The sequence below is a fragment of the Callorhinchus milii genome, unplaced genomic scaffold (genome assembly GCF_018977255.1).
Source record: "Callorhinchus milii isolate IMCB2004 unplaced genomic scaffold, IMCB_Cmil_1.0 Scaffold5, whole genome shotgun sequence".
In the NCBI taxonomy this organism is placed as follows: domain Eukaryota; kingdom Metazoa; phylum Chordata; class Chondrichthyes; order Chimaeriformes; family Callorhinchidae; genus Callorhinchus; species Callorhinchus milii.
Genome location: NW_024704746.1, coordinates 31,392,474 through 31,410,835, shown reverse-complemented (window position 1 = coordinate 31,410,835; position 18,362 = coordinate 31,392,474). Strand labels below are relative to the sequence as shown.

General features: G+C 38.6%; 1 protein-coding gene across 1 annotated transcript; it reads right to left on the bottom strand.

The window, feature by feature from the left end:
• Nucleotides 1-1,169: 1,169 nt before the first annotated feature.
• Nucleotides 1,170-18,198, bottom strand: LOC103179869 (PARP1 binding protein). The gene is made up of 11 exons (XM_007895370.2): nt 18,136-18,198; nt 17,208-17,361; nt 13,997-14,230; nt 13,617-13,718; nt 11,094-11,264; nt 9,148-9,302; nt 7,209-7,392; nt 5,670-5,848; nt 5,164-5,248; nt 3,123-3,288; nt 1,170-1,848 (listed from the first exon to the last, which is right to left on the bottom strand). The coding sequence occupies exons 2-11, from the start codon at nt 17,355-17,357 to the stop codon at nt 1,496-1,498; spliced, it is 1,779 nt and encodes a 592-aa protein (XP_007893561.1). The 5' UTR covers nt 17,358-17,361; nt 18,136-18,198; the 3' UTR covers nt 1,170-1,495.
• Between the last annotated feature and the right edge of the window lie 164 nt (nt 18,199-18,362).

The window sequence follows — 18,362 nt, the reverse complement described above, 5'->3', positions numbered from 1 at the left end:
ATCCTCTGAAGGATAGGAATTTTGAAAAAAAAAATTTAAAAAAAGTTTGAAAGCAAGGAATTCACTGCTGCTCAAGGCTGTGAATGAAAAATGTATTGTGATGTTTAAAAGATGGAGATACTCGGGAAGTATGATTAAGAGATTCGGAGAAAAAAAGTTTGGAAATAGGATTAAAAGATCTGCCATAATCCAATAAAATAGAATAGACTTAATGTCTTCCAGTGCCAGGCCAATAATGCAGGGATAGTGCCAATGTAATATTAATATTACAATCCTGGTGGATGCAAAACAGACACATATTTTCTCATTCAAAGTATCCAAAACTACATTTCAGAATTATGACTCGCAGTAGTGGATGGGTCTGTACTGTGTAAAAAGAGAAGCCAACTGATGATTTTGTCTACTAGTTATTGAATACATTTCTATGCGGTTGTCTGGATAATAGCCCTCTTGCAAATATGTAAATATTAGAAAATAAGAAAATATTTATTTTTGTTATTTGGAGGCAAATTTTCTTTACAGCTAGTAGGGTTACCACATTCTGTTACATGTAAGGATTATTATATAGCTAACAGGATTACAATATTCTTTGAAATTATCCTTGTATTAATATTGTTTTTGCATTACTGTTGATTTAATTGCTAGCCTCCACCTAAAATTCCCCATTCTCTTCCTCCTTGCACATCCCCTAACCTCCTGCATATCCCCTAAACCCCAGCATAATCCAGTTTATGATCTGTCCAGAGTTGCTTAAGAGCTCGAAATACACAATTGACTCACAACCTTGTAATCATATTTTCATTCGCATCCAGAAACACACAAGTTACATGATGCAGGACGGTTGTATAAAACTCGATTGCACTGAACATAGTGACAATTTGGCTCAGTTTTGAGAGCACACTCACCTTCAAGTCAGAAGGCTGTGGGTTTAAACCTCTCATTGGGATCTTGAACTACATAGTCCAGGCTGTGACTGGAATGCAGTCCTCCTGATGTGAAAAGCACTATATCAAATGCAAAGATGACGATCTGATTATTTGTATAAATTAACATCCCTTTTCTATTTTGTCCCACAGTGCTCAGATGTATGCTGGGAAGAGTATATAGGCCCTGCTGGCAAATCTAAAGGCTGGCTGGTATATACAGAATATTGTTTGGAACTTTATCAATGATGTTTAGAAAAAGGTATTCTCCTTGTATCAAATGATAGTGAAAAATGCATGCTTAAATGTCAATCTACTTTATTGTTCGTACTTTAATAGCCAAAGTCATGATGTGAAACTGCATTTTGTTACTGAGCGATCAATGGAATCATTATATTAATAAAGTATTACAAATTGTGCATGCCTGATTACATTGCTGCAAGGAAACATTATTCACATAGTTTTGATTAAAAAACAATTTCAGAATGAATCACTTCAAGTTAATAACAAGGTCAATATTTAAAAAGTATACCCAATAGTCTTTTAAACAAACAGAAGAAATCCTGACAATTTTACATTCTAAAAAAGTGCGTTAACTTTCCTTGTCCAGGAATTAACTTATTCTTGGCTGCATTTTTGCCTCTCTTTGATGACATTGGCATTTTCATATCTATTTTACCCTTCAATGGGATGCACTTCACATCATTCGTTTTACCAGACTTCTGCCGTGGCTCACTTGCATCATTGCATTCCGAAAGAGAGTTCAGCTCGGTCAGTTTCCGCTTGGTCACTTTCCTGCTGCCCTTCAGATTCACGCTTTGCTTATGTTGAGTGTTCCCAGCCTTCATCCCAAGTCCATGTTTCTTCACTGCACATTCTTTACTGACTGGTGAGTGAGCTGCTGATGTTCTAGGTTCACATTCATCTAGTTCGAGGGGGAGATCAGGTGGATAGAAAGGAGAGAAAGTTTTCTGGTTTAACAATGGTGAAATTCTAATGTAGCATACTTGCATTTGATAGAACACCTTATAATATCAAAAAGCTTCAAAGCCCCTTTCATAATAAGTGTATTTGCAATTATGCAGGCAAACAGACCCAACTGGAGAAAGTTAGCTCTCATCCAGGACTTGATGTCCTGTTATCGAGGGCGGAGGCAGAGAGATAGAGTCGTGTGTCACCCGCATACATGTGGAAATTGCCCTCATCTCTGCGGTTCATGTCACTGAGCGGGAGCATATGGAAGTTGAAAAGGAGAGGACCAAGGACAGAGCCCTGAGAAAAGATACAACAGGCTGACCAGACCGTAGGGCAGGGGATTCCAGGATCTACAAATACACATTAATACACTTTCTGTAAAGTGCTTTGAGATGTTTCAGTGTAATAATAAATGCCAGCATTACTATCTGGCAAGAGACAGATCTCATTTAATGTGGGCAAAAGTAGAGATTCAAAGAAAAAGAGAGAATATAATCTAAACAATGTTAGTGTGCAGAAATGAATACACTACAAAGGAGAACAAGTTGGGGTACTGGTGGAGAGATCACAAAAAAAGACAAATGTTAGCAACAGTAAAGAAGGTGAGCAACATGTTAGGGGTGTATACAAGGAGGAGTAGAACACAAGAGTGATACTGAGTTTGTAAAGAGCACATGTCAGCCCTATCTGGGGTATTGCATGTAATTCTGGTCATCACATTGAAGTAAGGACATCTTGAACAGACAGTTCAGATTGAATTACTTTCCACAGAGAGTGATGGATATGAGAAATAGACTGCCCAAGGAGGTGGGGTGGGTGGATTGCATCAGCAAATTCAAAGGGGAATTAATTCGCTATTTGGCAGAGAAATCCATCAAAGCTTACGAGGTAGACTAGTGTAAGCATTTTATATTTGTTGTTTACTTAACATATGAAGCACACAGTTTTTTCAGGTCTTGTATGGTCAAAACTCTAAACGCCCCATTTGCCTTTTGAGTGTTCCCCGAACATTCTCAGATATTGAAAGATCAGATCGAGAGCAACGAGCTGTAATCTAGTAACCAAACAGTTAACATCAACAGCAAGCCAAGAAAAAAAAAAATCTTTTGTTTCCTTTTGTTTTGAATTATATTTCAAGGTATGAGTGATAGATGTTAACCGGAGGAAAATGAGACTGCAATATTGGCATTCCCTCTTTGCACCAAGAACTCCATGTAGTTTTACCTTCAGTGGATGTACTGTCACAGTATATATCTGGAACACGTTTTGGTCCTGGGTGAACGCATGTTGGAGCTTGGCTGAGGCTTCGATAGTTCTGAAGATTGTTGGTCACTACATCATCCTCTTTGTATGTGCACGAAAACTGGGATTTAATCAGATTGTGCTTCACCTATGGTAACAGACATGTAAAGTGAAATACCTCGTTACCGATGCTCAGCACAAAATAATTTATCTTGAATTCACATCGGCGTGAAACCAGTCTAGTTCTAAAAATGTAAAAGCAAATCCTGATTTTATACAATTTGGTCAAGTACATTTTTTCTTCGGTAATGGAGAATAATTTTAATTTAATAGCTTTACAGGAGTTAAAATAATAATGTATATTCTTGGAAATCATTACCAGTTGGATTTTTTTTTATAAAAAGCAGCATTTGAAGATTGTATTACCTAGCTTAATGCAGATGTTGCAGATCACATAGCACACATCTGGGATTCAACTCTAAAAGCTGAATTGCAACATGACCCTTCACAGAACAAATTGCTGTGGTACAGCAGTTGTTTTGAAGCCAATAATAATCTAGTCTATGTGTGGAGTTCACCAATGCAATGAACAAAACAGATGCTTTGAACCTAATTCCAACAATTTGTATCAAGGAGTTGTAAACACATCAGACTTAATATTTTATGAAACAAATTTACCCCCAAAAAAGTTTTAAAGATGTGCTAACAAAACTAACTCAGACCTTTGGAAGGAAATCAGTTCAATCTATAGTGGAGTTAAAGGAGGCCAGACAATTGAGATGGCTTTTACAGGTGGAAAAGGGCTTTTCTCACGAAGCTTAAAATTCTAAAATCATACATTTCTGTCCATATAAAAAGTCAAAGAGTGATCTCTGTGAGCTTGGAACAATTTTTGGTGGACAAATTGACACAAATCTACTTCATAAATCTTACATCGAAACAGTTTCAATGTACAATACTAACTCAAATCTAAACAAGTTGGGGATTTATGAATGCATATTTTTTTTTAAAAAAACAGGAAAATTATTTGATTAGATTAGAATATTGTTGAGGTACTGAGGAACTCCAAATAAAATAAATTGTATTACCCGGAACTTTGTAAGAGTTACCATCATGATACAGATTATGGATTAATCGTTATACAAATAATAAGGATAGCAATTTTACATTTATATAATGCATTTCACGTCAGGGGGAACGTCTTAAAGTGTTTCATAGAAACATCTGGGTGGGTGAAGTTGAGATGAGAGGAATGTAAGACGTCAATACTAATGAAGAGATCAGTGTGAAAAGATCTTAGTTTTACATGATTTTAATAATTCACAAAAGTTAAGCATTTCTAACTGTAGAACCTGGTTTAGGGACCTTTGTAAAAACTCGCAGCAGACGCAGAAGCTAGCTGCCATTCGTGCAACAACAAGGTACTACAAAAATGTAAAACAAACACCTGATTGTGTGATATTGCCATATAAATAGTCTGCCACTAATTGTTATGTAAAGAAAGTACACAAGAATGGCGAACAGTTGAACATTCAGTGATAGTGGAACCACATCCCAGTACTCTTCACTGTTTTTTTTCCCCCTGTCATTTGTGTAAGTAACTAAAACGTTAATCTGGAAAACAGAAACCTTACCCTGATAGCAATCAGTCTCTTTGGATCACTACTTACTGCAGCACATTAAGAATTTATTAAAGTTAAATCCAATATTTTCATAAAATAAACCTGCTGAGAGTCACCTTAACAGTACCTCTGGCAACAGCACTAACGCCATTAAAACGCTTTCTTTTTTGGCACAGAATATCCGCAACATTGACAAAGTCTATTGGAACAACTTCCATTTTCTTCCCCTATGGGGATAANTTTTTTCTAAATAAATAACTGTTTCAGAAAAACTCCAGGAAGCACTTTAAGATGTTTTGAGGTGATAAAATGTTGCATCTAATTATAAGCATTATTATTATTTAGCAAATCTCCAAATGACTGTCAAGAGCGGAAAGTCCCAGTGCACAATAGTATGGTACCTTAATGGCTTTTCCTTCACGGACTCGACTTTGAACACGATTGCGCAAAGGCTTTGGAGATGAGCCACTTGGCTGCTCTGGAGATCTACAATTAAAATAACATTATTGAAAATGTTTTACTTAAAGTGGAAACATAGTACAATAGTACCTTGAATTATGGAAAGATCAATTGAATTGATCCTCACACTGGTCTACAAAATCCCTTTATGCCCCAGTACCTCCCTACTTCTGATATGCTTATTCCCCACGCCACCGCCACTCTGCTGTGTTTCATACCCCTTGCATTCCACCTTTTAGCCCGCTACACCCCGCAACTCTAACTCTCTCCCTCAACCTTTCCATCTTGCCCCCATTTTCAGATCACTCCTTAAGACCCTCCTCTTTGATCGTGCTTCCAGTCACCTCCCCACTCCCCTCGGCGGCTCTATTGTGTATCATTATTACATCTTATAGGTTTCACAAGTTGTTCTTCAGCAACTCAATATTGAAACGCTTTGAATCAATACCTGAAGAGAGTTAACATACAAGGCAATCCTAAGACGTTATGGTGTTCTGCTCCGTGCAGCAGCTCAGCTTTGTTTCTGCTTGGAAGATTTGCTGCCTCCTCATCCATCAGAGCGAGGAATGCTTTCACAGTATCCCTGCCACCGTATGCTGAGGCATGGTTGATAGCATAAACTCGAGGCTAACAATTTAAAAACATAGACATCATCATAAATCCCTCCAGAAGAACAAAATTTGGTTACTCGGTCCACAACTGTTTGTGGGACACTGCTGTGAGCAATTGGCTGCTGCGTTTCTCCCACAAAATACAGTTGTTCCACTTTATAATATATTGTGTGAAGTGCTTTGAGATGTCTCGACAAAGTGATCAGATGCTATATTAAATGTAAGGATTATTATCATCATCATCATCATATGAAACTACATTGCTGAATGGCTTTAAAAGTACGAGAGTAAGAACACCCTTTTTCACATTATGTTCAATTTTACATTATGTAAAATATTAATACCTACATTTGATATAGCACCTTTTATATCACAAGAATGTCTCAAAGTGCTTCACAGGATATACAATAAAGGAGAGTGGCTATATTTTATGGGTGAAATTTTCTAAAAGCTAATCTAAAAAATGTCTTTAGTGTAAAATCACATAAGCATTGCAGGACAGCAGAGCAAATGGATGCCTTTCCATCTGTACCAAAACAATTTGATGCCAGAGAGAAGAAGAAAAAACTGGCAGATACACAATGCGCAAGTTGCAATCAGAATAGATATCTCAGCAAGTTACGCAAATGGTAGAGTCAGTTGTAACTAATTAAAGAAAATTAAATTACAATTAAAAGAAATGAAGATTGCAACTTCAAAACAATCCAGGTCAATTATATATTTCAAGGCTAACATTAGCTAACACGAAGGCTAGCATTGACCATTAAGAAACATAGTTGAAAACAGTTTAGTTGCATCCTTTGAGGCTTCAAGAGAATTGCTGCATCAAATTTGAGCCTAGTTGGTATTGAAATACATTTCTAACGCTACTTTTATCCTGCATTCCCAAATCATTACTTTCAAAGATTTTAGATTGTCAATCCAAAGCCTGTAGAACTATTTAAAAAGGAAAAACAAACTAATTATGAGCAGAAATGAGGCAGGATGATGTCACTTAAAATGCAAAAAAAAAATCAAGATTACAGCTACCATAGAAAATGTGCCTGGGGTGAAAAGAGAAATTTAGCATTTGGTTTGAACTCGACATGAAATTAAGTTTGCATGAGTAATTTAAGTGAATACATTTTTTGGATAGAATTAGGGAGACTCCAACTGGGAATCTGAAATTCAATACTGCAATTTATGCCCAGAGCTATGTCAGTCACTAAGTGAAGATCCTTTTGTTGCATTACAAATAGAAACAACATTACCAGTACCTCTTGCCTTTTGCTTTAATCAGGGGATTAACTCTAATCTCTAGCACACAAATATCAAATGCAGATGAAAGATTGGTCATCATCTAAAGCAAATCAGCGTGAGATTGAAGATCTATTTACCCGTGCTGGACTGATGCCTGTAGCTGCTCCGTCTCTGGCTTCACGCTGGCAATTGATAATATTGTTAATCCTCATTCTTAGCTCTCGTGTGGCTTCCTCTGCAGCGAGGTAAAGTGGGCTCTCACAGCCATGGCCTTTTAGCAGCCGCGTCTTGATCACAGTGAGAATTCGACCCCCTGCAATACTGCCAACAAACATAGTTACCCGTTTGTTGTTCCTCAGCAACTGACTGTCACTTTGTACAGGATTGAACTCATTTTCAGAGCAATTGTTATGCATCACTTGCATGGTCATCTACTATTTTGAAAGATTTGGACAGAAGTTCCACCTGTGTCCAGATTTACTTTAACTAGATAGTACAGTTGGTCAACCTGTGGCCCGTGAAGAAGAAGCATTCCACTCACCCCTCCATCCCCAAACATGATTTATGGTATAAATCAAGAAATACTGAATCAAGAAAAACTTATGTTGTTGGCTAACCGTAAAGGTCAAACATTTTGGGTGTGTGGAGTGGGGAAAGGAGGTTTAAAAAACACTCTGAGCACATTCAGTATTATTTGGGAAGGGATTTAAACTATCCAAATTGATTAGAATGTCTCTGGCCCTCAAAATATGTCAAATTGTGACCAAATGACAAATCGTAAAGATAAAACTTGCTGAATGAGAAACAGATGAGTTTTCACCCCCCACACCCCCCAAACATGTTACTGGGAACTTGGGTCAGAGCACCAGTTCCCAGATAAATTGATTTGACATTTTAAAGAAAAACACAAATTTAACCAAACACTCTTGGGAACAGTTTTAAAAGAAAAGGATGGCCAAAAACACAGTGAAAGTGGCAGAACCACTTAGCCACTGAGACTTCTTGGAGGAGAAACTGGAATTAACAATGATTGAAAATTATGTAATGTTATATTTATTAAAAGAACTGTTTGAGCAGAGAGATAAGAGTAGTATTTGATGGCTCTAAACTGCTGAGTGTTTTCTCCCATGAGGAAAGTTTGTGGAATGAGAAAACTAAGAGGATATAAGCAAACCTTGCATTTCATATGGTGGTCTCATCACATCAATGTGTCTCAAAGTGCTTCAGAGTCTACGATATAGATTGAAGATGCAATGGCAAAGATATATAACTGAGCAATTCTAAAGAATATAATTCACTGTAAATGCAACTCATTACCAATTATTTCCACGTTAGTTGCCATGAATTTAATCATGTGATACAGCTGATTGGTTAAACATATGTAGTCTTATGATTTTCAGGAAATTAAGGAACATGAATTAAATTCAGCAGCTGCTAAATTTTCATTCCAAGAACAAGCGACTTCTTCAATTTCTAGTTAATAGCAAGATCAGCATTTTCAGATTGGCAACTTGCCCATAAAAATCCCACGTTTTTTTGTTTCTAGTTCTCATAGGTACAACTAAGGCTGTAGGCTATAGTTAAAGATTTTTAAGAAATTGTCTACTTTTTATCTGAAATACTTTCCCATTCTCACACTTCAGAATTGAGAAAACTTCATCCATTAAGATTATTTTCATTATAAGTTAAACTAATTTTATTTTAGTTCAGTTGAAATAATAAGTTACAAAGTTACAAAGTGGTTCACTTGAAATTTCTAATAAAATGTTATAGATTTAGGAATTAAATAACTTACATTCCTTTATTTCAACCTAAATTTGTGATAGTTTTCTTCCTGGTGCTAATTGTTACTATAACTCATTCACTCTGAAGTTTTATTGTAGAATAAAAAAGTGCATTCACACAAAGGAAAATAACTATTTTCCATATAATGGCATCCTACATTTCTAAGCTAGTTTTACAATTAAGCTTTTTAAAGCTCCAATACATTTGCCAAAGTTACCATCATGTATTTACTTTCTTGTTAAAAATGTAAGTCAGTTCTTATTCGTTACATGCACAAAAGAAAGTAGTTACCTGGAGTCTGCGGTTTCTCCCAGTATTTCTTGTAATGCATCTGTGAAATGCACAAATTCTAAAAGTCCTTTAACGTGCTGTTTAAGTGGATCTCCTTCTGAAGGAGCATAGCTTTTTCCTCCCAGCTCTAGACTTCTAATAAAGGATGTTGCAGCCTAGAGAGTAAAGTAAAACATAAATTAAATGACAGTAGTCATAGCCTTCCTCATTCTTTGAAAGAAATTCAACCTTGTATCCTTAGCAGTCGAGATATTTCCCCGCTCAGCCCTTACTTTGTAGCTGTGCACTTAGACTTTCCCCGGAGGAGGCAGAATTGAGACCTAAATCGGTAGGAAGAAAACTGAAATACGGCAATAAACAAAATGCATCTCCAATCACAAATGGTCCAATCTGATGAGGGCATCAGGGGATATAGGGCAAAAGCGTATAATTAGATTTGAGGTACAGATCAGCCATGATCTAATAGAATGCCGGAACAGGCTTCAGGGGCTGAATGACCAACTCCTGTTCCTATGTTCCAGAGGACGCATGAGAAACACAAGAAAAAACATTAACAGTAGACAGCAAAACAAATTTCCAATTTATTCAACCTCTGTATACAAGTAAGAGAAACTTTGGTTTCTCTAAACCTAGCACCTTCAGGTGTGTGTGGAGCACAGCAGCTCTCAAGTATATACTGAACTGCCAAGACAATATTTGATATTTAATAATAGTTTGTATGGCTCTGTCCATTATGATGATCTTGGTCACGGCAGTTTTGTCTGTAGCTTAACCACCATCTGAGACAATCATGGAGTTGTGCTTCAATGAATGCTGTATCAGTATTGTATGTGTGCTTAAAAGGAAAGTTCCCCAGGTTAATTCATCCCCGGTATGATGACAAATCTTGTTGTACCCAGAGGCTGAATATGGCATAGTGTAGACCAGAGTGGTCCAACTGGCGGCCCGTGGGTCAATTTCATCCAGGTCCTTCCCCACCTTCCATCTGGCCCACCCGCTCCCTCCATAACCCGTAAATGTTATGTTTCTGGAAGGGAAAAGCAAAAATATTGCTAATGTTGCCTGCAGACGTGTCTCAAATAGGGCCTCTGGCACACAATGACACTAGTTAATTGGCAATCGAAGCATAGTTACATAGATCATTCAAAATTTATAGCTGAAAAATATTTTGCATCTGACAATTATATCAATATTTTAAGTTCCATTGCAGTAAATGCTGCATAAATAAATAATTAAAATCCATTTCTCTTTTCTACACTTGGTCCACTAAATCATGTTGGGATTATTTTTAGCTCCAAACTCATAATAAAGAAATGCCTCAAGAGGTTCATGAAAAATTATATTTGTAAGCCTTTCCTTCTGATCTCTCAAGACGCAGAAATTCAAAAAAATTAATGTTAAAATTGCTTTTTTTTAAAAATATAAAGTTGTCCTGTTTCGTGGAACTTTCTGAGCTCATTACTCCAGGGCTCTCTCGTGCTACAAAATGAAGCCTGATGATGTAAGAGTGCTGGCTGCCAAATCCAGCACTCCCCAACATCAGTGCTTAGTGACATTAACATTCTACTATACAAACATACTATTCTCCCACTGAACAGCACTTCTAAACTTTTCAGAAGACGAAAAGCGTCACCCACTGGAAGGGTAAAGCATTAGAGTAATAAAAAATTAATCCCATTCTGTGCTTGTGCCACCTCCAAAGTTTGGGATTGCTCGACTTGGTGCTATGCATGTTATTACAGTATTCCACATTACTCTGAAAATAGCATAGGTTTGTGATAGTTGTTGGGCACGGTGGAAGATAATGTTATTTAACAAAAAAAGCGCAGAAAATCTGGGATTCACATGGAGTATTTGGCAAATTCCTACAGTCTTTGCAGCTTTAATTAGAGCTGTGTCAATTTAACTGGTTAAGATTGTGAAAGAGTTCCAACTTGCTCGTTTACCAAGAATAGAGAGGTCTGTTTGCTTTGTGCCGCATGTCGGAGATCAGTGAAGGCATTCCTTCCAAGTCCTCGATCAGGGCTGTTGAACACACATGCCAAAGCTAGATCACTCTTTGAGTTCACCAGTAAGTTCAAATAATCACAGAGGAGCTTCTTCACCATCAGGGCCAACTGCAGCAAAAAAAATAATGTAACACAAAAATATTAATGCAGGATTCAGCTATTACATAGTCAAATCAGCCATTTAATTTTTCAGATTTACCAATCTAAACCAGAACCTTTTTTTTCTTTTCTGGACAATGTTATCAAGAAAAGGAGAAAGTTTATATTATTACTAAGTGTAACCTCAAGGATTACGTATGAGAAGAGATCATTTATGTTCACGTCTCCAACAACAACAAATTACATTTGTTATAGCACCTTCCACATCAGGAGAAAGTCCCAAGGTGCTGGACGGTCGAGGAACCACACCCGAGCTGGTGGTTAGGATCAGGAGGGCTGGAAGGATAGGAGGGTAATTGAAGATGCGGTCAAAGAGGAGGCTCTTGAGACAGGCCTTAGAGGAAAGGGAGGGTGTGAGGTGAAAGGACTATGGGGTGGACTTTCAAAGGGTGGTGACAAGAAGGCTGAGGGCCCAACCAGTGTTGAAGGCCAAGGTTCCAGACTGGCTCATCCTTGGATGGTGATGCTGTCAGCGCCTGAGGTTTGGAGGTGCTGATGGGAGCTAAGCAGGAGGGCCTCAGCCTTGTCGATGGTCAACTGGGGAATGTTAGCTCTCACCCAGGACTTGATGTCTGATAGACAATCCATCAGGACAGTTGTGGTCTTGGAGTCGAGGGTGAAGGCAGAGATGGGTGTCATCTGCATATATGTGGAAATTAACCCCATGTCTGCGAATGATGTCACCGAGGGCGAGCATATAGATATTGAAGAGGAAAGGACCAAGGACAGAGCCCTGAGGAATGTTGCATATGACGTTGCAGGGACTGGAAGAGAAGCCGTCAAGTAGGGCTTATAGGGGCATGAACTATGGAGCAGGTGACTATTTCCCTTTAGCTATCGCTGATTTAATCGTAAGCAGTTGCTGAAATGAACTGAACAGCAGTTGGTAATTATGCATTACTGAAACTGTGATGGAATCTGAAGACTCCATATTTGCTGGTCCAGATGGGCAAACCAGGGAGAGTTCAGTAAGTGGAACACCACCCTGTACACTTTGCCAGTCCAATATTATCAAGCTTTCCTTGTTCCAGTCACGAGAAGTCTCAACTCCAGAACTATATTTTTTGTTAACAACATATTTGCAATGGCAGCATAAGCAGACACCACCAGAACGCTGATAGTTCTGCCCAACTAGATTTCAGATACTCTTTAATAGGTTAAGAGCAATTGTATTTGAGCTTCAATTCTGTACTTTCTGACTAGTTAAGAAAATAAAACCAAATCAACCAATTTGTATTTAAAAAACAAAACAAAAAACAATTTGGATATCCCTTTCTCCCAGTTTTCTTTCTCAGATTTAGATGATCAGATACTGATGTTCTTTTTTTTAATGTTAACCAGATTTGGATGTAGTTCATCATAGAAAAGTGGTGCCCTTTGAGGGGATAATGGTTAGTGTGAATACATTCTAAATGGGGAGGAGGGAGGGGTATATTAACAAAGATATTTAGGGATTTAAGTAGAGAGCATGAAAGGCTGCCTCACAGGTGCCGAGAGCAATCAAACCATTAATGGGATGCCATGATTTATAACAAGTGGTCTGGACTAGGAAAGGAAAATTGCTGTTGCACTACTGGTTGAACCTCATTTAGAGTATTATATTCAGTTTTGGACACCCAACCTTAGGAAGAATAAGGGAGTGTTTGTAGCAACTATTCACTAGGTTAATATCCAGATGAAGGGCCTTAGCTAATATGAGAGTCTGGATAAATTTCACTAGATTTAGAAGGTTAAGGGGCGATTTGAATGAGGCAAAGGACAACTCTTACCTCTGGTTGAGATATCCAAAACAAGGAGACATGAATATAAAGTTAGAGTTCAGCTGGTTTGAAGTTAGATGAGAAAACATTTCTTCACACAAAGAGTTGCTTCACTTTCCTGAAGCCGCAAATGCAGCATTGTCTAAAAAGGAGATAGTTTAAAAGGCCCATTGCATGCATCTTTATCGTAAGGTTAGAGGTGTGAAATCCCCCCACAAACACACAGCTGGCAATACAAGATCTGGAAGTCAGCCATTTTTAGCTAAAGTGAAAATAAAATGGCCAACTTCTCAGGTTTTCTCTGGCATCACCTCCAGTGAAATGGCATGGGTAGTGACCCAAAGGCAGATCATTTTAGTGTGACATCTTGATGGTACATTGGAGGTCAATGAGACTGCTACCTGCATGTTTAGTGAACGGGGTAACCTAACTTAATCACCATTGTAAAGAAACATCGTCTAACAGGGCTTCTCTATTTTACAAGATCGCCATTCAAAAAAATTATATAAAGTTATCATTTCCCAAAATATTTTGAGCTCACCTTAGAATTGATTGGATACCCATTGGATGGGGAAGTGGGAACTGAGATCAAGGAGTTATCCAAAGTTTCAGATGATCCCGACAGGAAGTCGAACAGTTGCACCTGGCAGTAACAGTCCAGTTAGTTATTCTATTACACACCACTCCGCAACATCATACAAGACCCAATAATTTGCAACAGAAGATCAAATTCACCTTTAGATACAAATCCTATATGCATTGTTATTTCTCACAGACTAGCATGAACAGAAAAACCTAATGGATTTAGATTATGTTAAGCAGAAAAATACAAGCAGGCTAGCAGATTAAATCTAAATTACACATGAATATAGATATATATATTTATGTGTTTGTGCAAAATGATTCATACCGTCAACATACCACAGATAACATTTCTCGAAGTCCATTTTCAGGTTTTAACTCAATACAAATCCTGTACACATCAATCAGGTCAACAGAGTTACTTCTGGTCAGGAAAGCATCATAAGCTTTTCGAACTTTAACGTATCCTTCTGGTGCTTCTTCACCTTCACTCAGCAGGTTTAGTTTCTCCTGAAGTAAGTGCCTCCATGACACAAGCACATCACTTAAGGCAATGCTGAATTCTCCACAGGACTGAGGATTAAATGCAGAAAAGCAATATTCAAGAGAAAAGGTTCATATAGTGAGACAGTGGTTCACAAAGTAAGGAAGAAGAAAAAAAAACACACTCCCAACTCTAACGATAATACTGAAACTTAACTCACATTCAGTGCTGCTTTTCAGTTTGCACATACACTTAGTGCACACAGTCTTTACTGGACTGACCTAAGAGCAAGAGTGACTCAGAGCTAAGAGTATAACATGTGACTGTAATTTCAATTGGTATCTGTAATATATCTGTCACATAAATGTAATGCTCATCACAAATGAAATGGATCTGGATCTGCACCTCTCTTGTGCAAACATGCAACTGTATAAAATACATTTTATACCAGAAAAAAATATCTTGTCACTGTTGGCTCTCTGTTGAAAGTTTTGTTTTTGCCGAAGCAAAACAACTCTTTAAAGCTATTCATCCTCGTGTGGAACCGTAATTTTTTCAGAGCTTAGGACAATTAGATAGAAATTCTGTGATATTTGAGATGTATGCGTTTGCATACTTGTGTGTGGTGGGAGAGATGGACTAGAGTAATGTGCTGGAAAGTCTGGCATACAACAGGTTTAGTCAATCAGGCAGTTCTATCCAGCTGATAAATTAGTGACCTTCAATCTCTTACAACGGAATGGATGCCAAAGTCTTATATGTCAATATTTGGAAATAAGATCCATGTTTAAACTTGGGTTGGAATCTAAATAGGCTAAGTCCTGTTTATCAATACTGGATTGAGATTCCAGAGGTAGGAATAGGAAGGTTTATAGCTAAATACTATAAATCAGTGGAAGACCAACTGGATATATAGTTGTTGAAATGGGATCCCATAGTTGTTGAACTGGGAGCCAATTTAGGATTGGAATTCTCCACAGTGTGATGTGGAGATATCCATGTGACATTTAATAGAATTCCAAATAATGCACATCTATTTTCAGACCACGGTGGTCCTAGCTGATGGTTGAGACTGGCAGTCCAGAACCATTGACAGGACAGCATGCGGTTTTATCTCTTGAGCAGCTGCCCCATGGTAGCAGTCATCTGGAAAGATGAAGAGAGATTTACTAGGAATGCACCAAATGGCTGTATCCCTATAAATCCACATTTGTAAAGCATCTTTCATTTGTGCATCAGCTTACATTATTTAGATGGGATTTACATTTGCTCACAGATTATTCAGTGCTGATGGGAGAATATGTTACATACTAGATTGATGAAATGGCTTTCGGACACAAATGTCCTTTTGAATAACATAGGCTTAGAAAGAAAGGGAAGCAAACTACAGAACAAATTTAGGCTGCAGGTGGCAAAGCGCATAGTATCCTATAGTCTAAAGCTACAAAGACTAAAAAAAATTCTAAAATGGCAATGTATTCTATGCTAGAGACCTTCAAAGAGATTTGAGCAGTTAATTTGTCCTCTATGTGTCATGAAATCTTTAATAACATTGAAAAGTTAAACAGCATTTGATGCTGGCAAGTGGAACTCCTTGCAGGTGCAAATGTTCCTCAAAGCCTGACAAACGCAATTTTGGATCAGGAAATCGAAAGCAAGTTAAGCAAACCTACTAGATAAGATTAGTTTATTCGCTTTTTTTAAGATTTTAGTGAACCAGCATGACCATACAAAAACAACAAATTACATGTATAATAGCACCTAGCATAGGAGAACATCCTAACAGGGAACTCTATCCCCCAGTGCCTTCGCCGCTTTCTCGCTTTCCTCCTCCAAGGCTGGTCTCAAGACCTTTCTCTTTGACCGTGCCTTCAGCTCCCCTCTCGACTCTCTACCCCCTCCTCGCTCCCTCCCCTCACCCTGACCATTTCCCCCCAATGCTCGGGTCCTGACCCAACTGTACAGCGCCTTGGGACATCCTACCGACATGAAAGGCGCTCTATAAATGGAATCTTGTTGTTGTTGTAAGGCACTGGACAATCAGGGATCCACACCTGAGCATAAAAAGGTCGAGTTGGAAAAAGTTATAGCTCATTGACATCTCCATTGGCATTGAAGGGCAAGGCATTAACTCACGTGATGGTCTTACCCACTTCTACAACGGTACAAACTCTTCCAAAACATTTAGAATAAACTCCAGAAAATGGTTATTATTTCAAATGTTCTGCATTTACAATGTTAACACCTGCAAGCAACAACAGCACCTACAGCACTTTGGGGAGAGGGCACCAGGATGGGAGTCATGGTCCCACAGAGCCCGGTGCAAGAGAGGATAATGGGCTGCAGAGTTTTGTGTGGACTGGAAATTGTGGAGGGCAGTGAGTAGTTGAATAACAACAACAACAAGATTCCATTTATAAAGCGCCTTTCACGTCAGGAGGACTTGAGAGGTCATAAAGGTACAGATCAGGGTTTATACTGCATTAGATGACAAGGTAATGGCAGAGCCAGGAGATTTTGCGGACGAGGATGAAAGGTAGCTTGGTCAGATCCCAAGTGAAAGGTTTGAAGGAAAGTGAAATCTTTGTTCTGCACAGGCTCTGTGATTTGGACTGAGCAACTGGGGAGATGAATATGATGAAAACATTAGGCGAGGAGGCGCAAATGGGAGACAAGGAGGCACTAATGGGAGACAAGCAAGATTGTCTCAGGTTTGTTGACATTGAGTTGGAGAATATTACAGCTCATCCAGGACTTGAGGTCTGACAAGCAGTATTTCAGAACAGCGGTGTTACAGAAATCGAGGGAAGAAGCAGAAAAATAGAGTTGTGTGTCATCTGTGTATGGAAATAGATCCATGCCTGAAAATGTCACCAAGGGAGAACATGTAGATGAAGTGGAGAGGACTGAGGGTAAAGCCCTACTGAACTCCCCATGTAACCCTGCAGGGACAAGTAAAGACACCATTGAATGAGATGAAGTGAAGACACCGGAACAGGTAGGAGTGAATGACACCAGAAAAATAGAGCAACAGATGTGAACAGAGATAGTGGAGAAGGCACATACCTCTTTATTTATTTCTGCCATAGCAAGCTGCAAGACCATGAGCATGCTATCTGCACCGCATACTGTGGTTCTTTCAGATTCAGACAATTTATAACGCTCTTTTCTGAATGTTTTTACCAGCTGCAATACTTTCAACTGAACGCAATCCATGTTCCTAAAAGAAAAATTGCCATTTATATTTTTTCCAAAAGAGATTGGATCTTTATGATGCAAGAACAAACAATACATATAAGGCCAAGATTCCATTACATTCTCAACACTAGTCAGTAAAAGCCAACAAATGGGAAGTTTCTGTCAGGAAGCACAACACTGCTGGCTTCACCCAGCACAGGTAGAGAGTTGGAGTAGCCATCCAACCAACTCTCTCAATACAGAAGGTAGGAAACATTAATTGAAATATTTGACAATGGTTTGCAGAGTTGGCAGGTAACTGGCAGGTGGAATTCAATGAAAACATCCTAAAAGTAATGTGCTGTTTTTTGAGAGAGAGAGAAAGAAAGAAACAGAAACATACTGTAAATAATAAGAAGTCTTTATGGATTGGAGAAACAAAAAACTTGAGCAGATACACACAGGTATTTAAAATCAGGTGTGAAAGTAGAACATAACAATTGGAAACAGCATTCTAAATTTGATACACAGGAGTGCTGGATACAAAGCAACAAGTTACAAAACATTGGCTAAGAGAAAGAGAGCTAATTTCCATTCCAAGTACAAGAGCATTTCGAAATCTGAGTCACATCTACACGAAATAGAGAGCAGTTATGTCAGTTGCAACAGGACTCGAATCGCTCAATAATTCCCCAAATAAAGTAGCAAAAAAAAAGTCAAGTTTAACTTCAGAACTATTTGCGCTTAGAAGAGTGGTGTGTGGTGGTTGGGGGGGAAGGGGGGGGTTTAAAGATAGGATAAGCTGGAAAATCCGTACCTGCTGTCAGGGAAAACTACTCCCAACTCGTCCCCTTTTCACGGTTTCGTAATTTAAATCTCCCGCACCAGTGAGCGAGCGACCAATCAGCGAGAGAGCGGATGGAACGCGAGCGATCGGACCAACGGGAGCGCGGAGGCGGGGCGGGACCAGGGATGGTCCAATCGGAGCCCCGGATTAGCCGGGCAGCAGCCAATGGCCAGCGCCGCGGGGGCTGCGAAACTGAC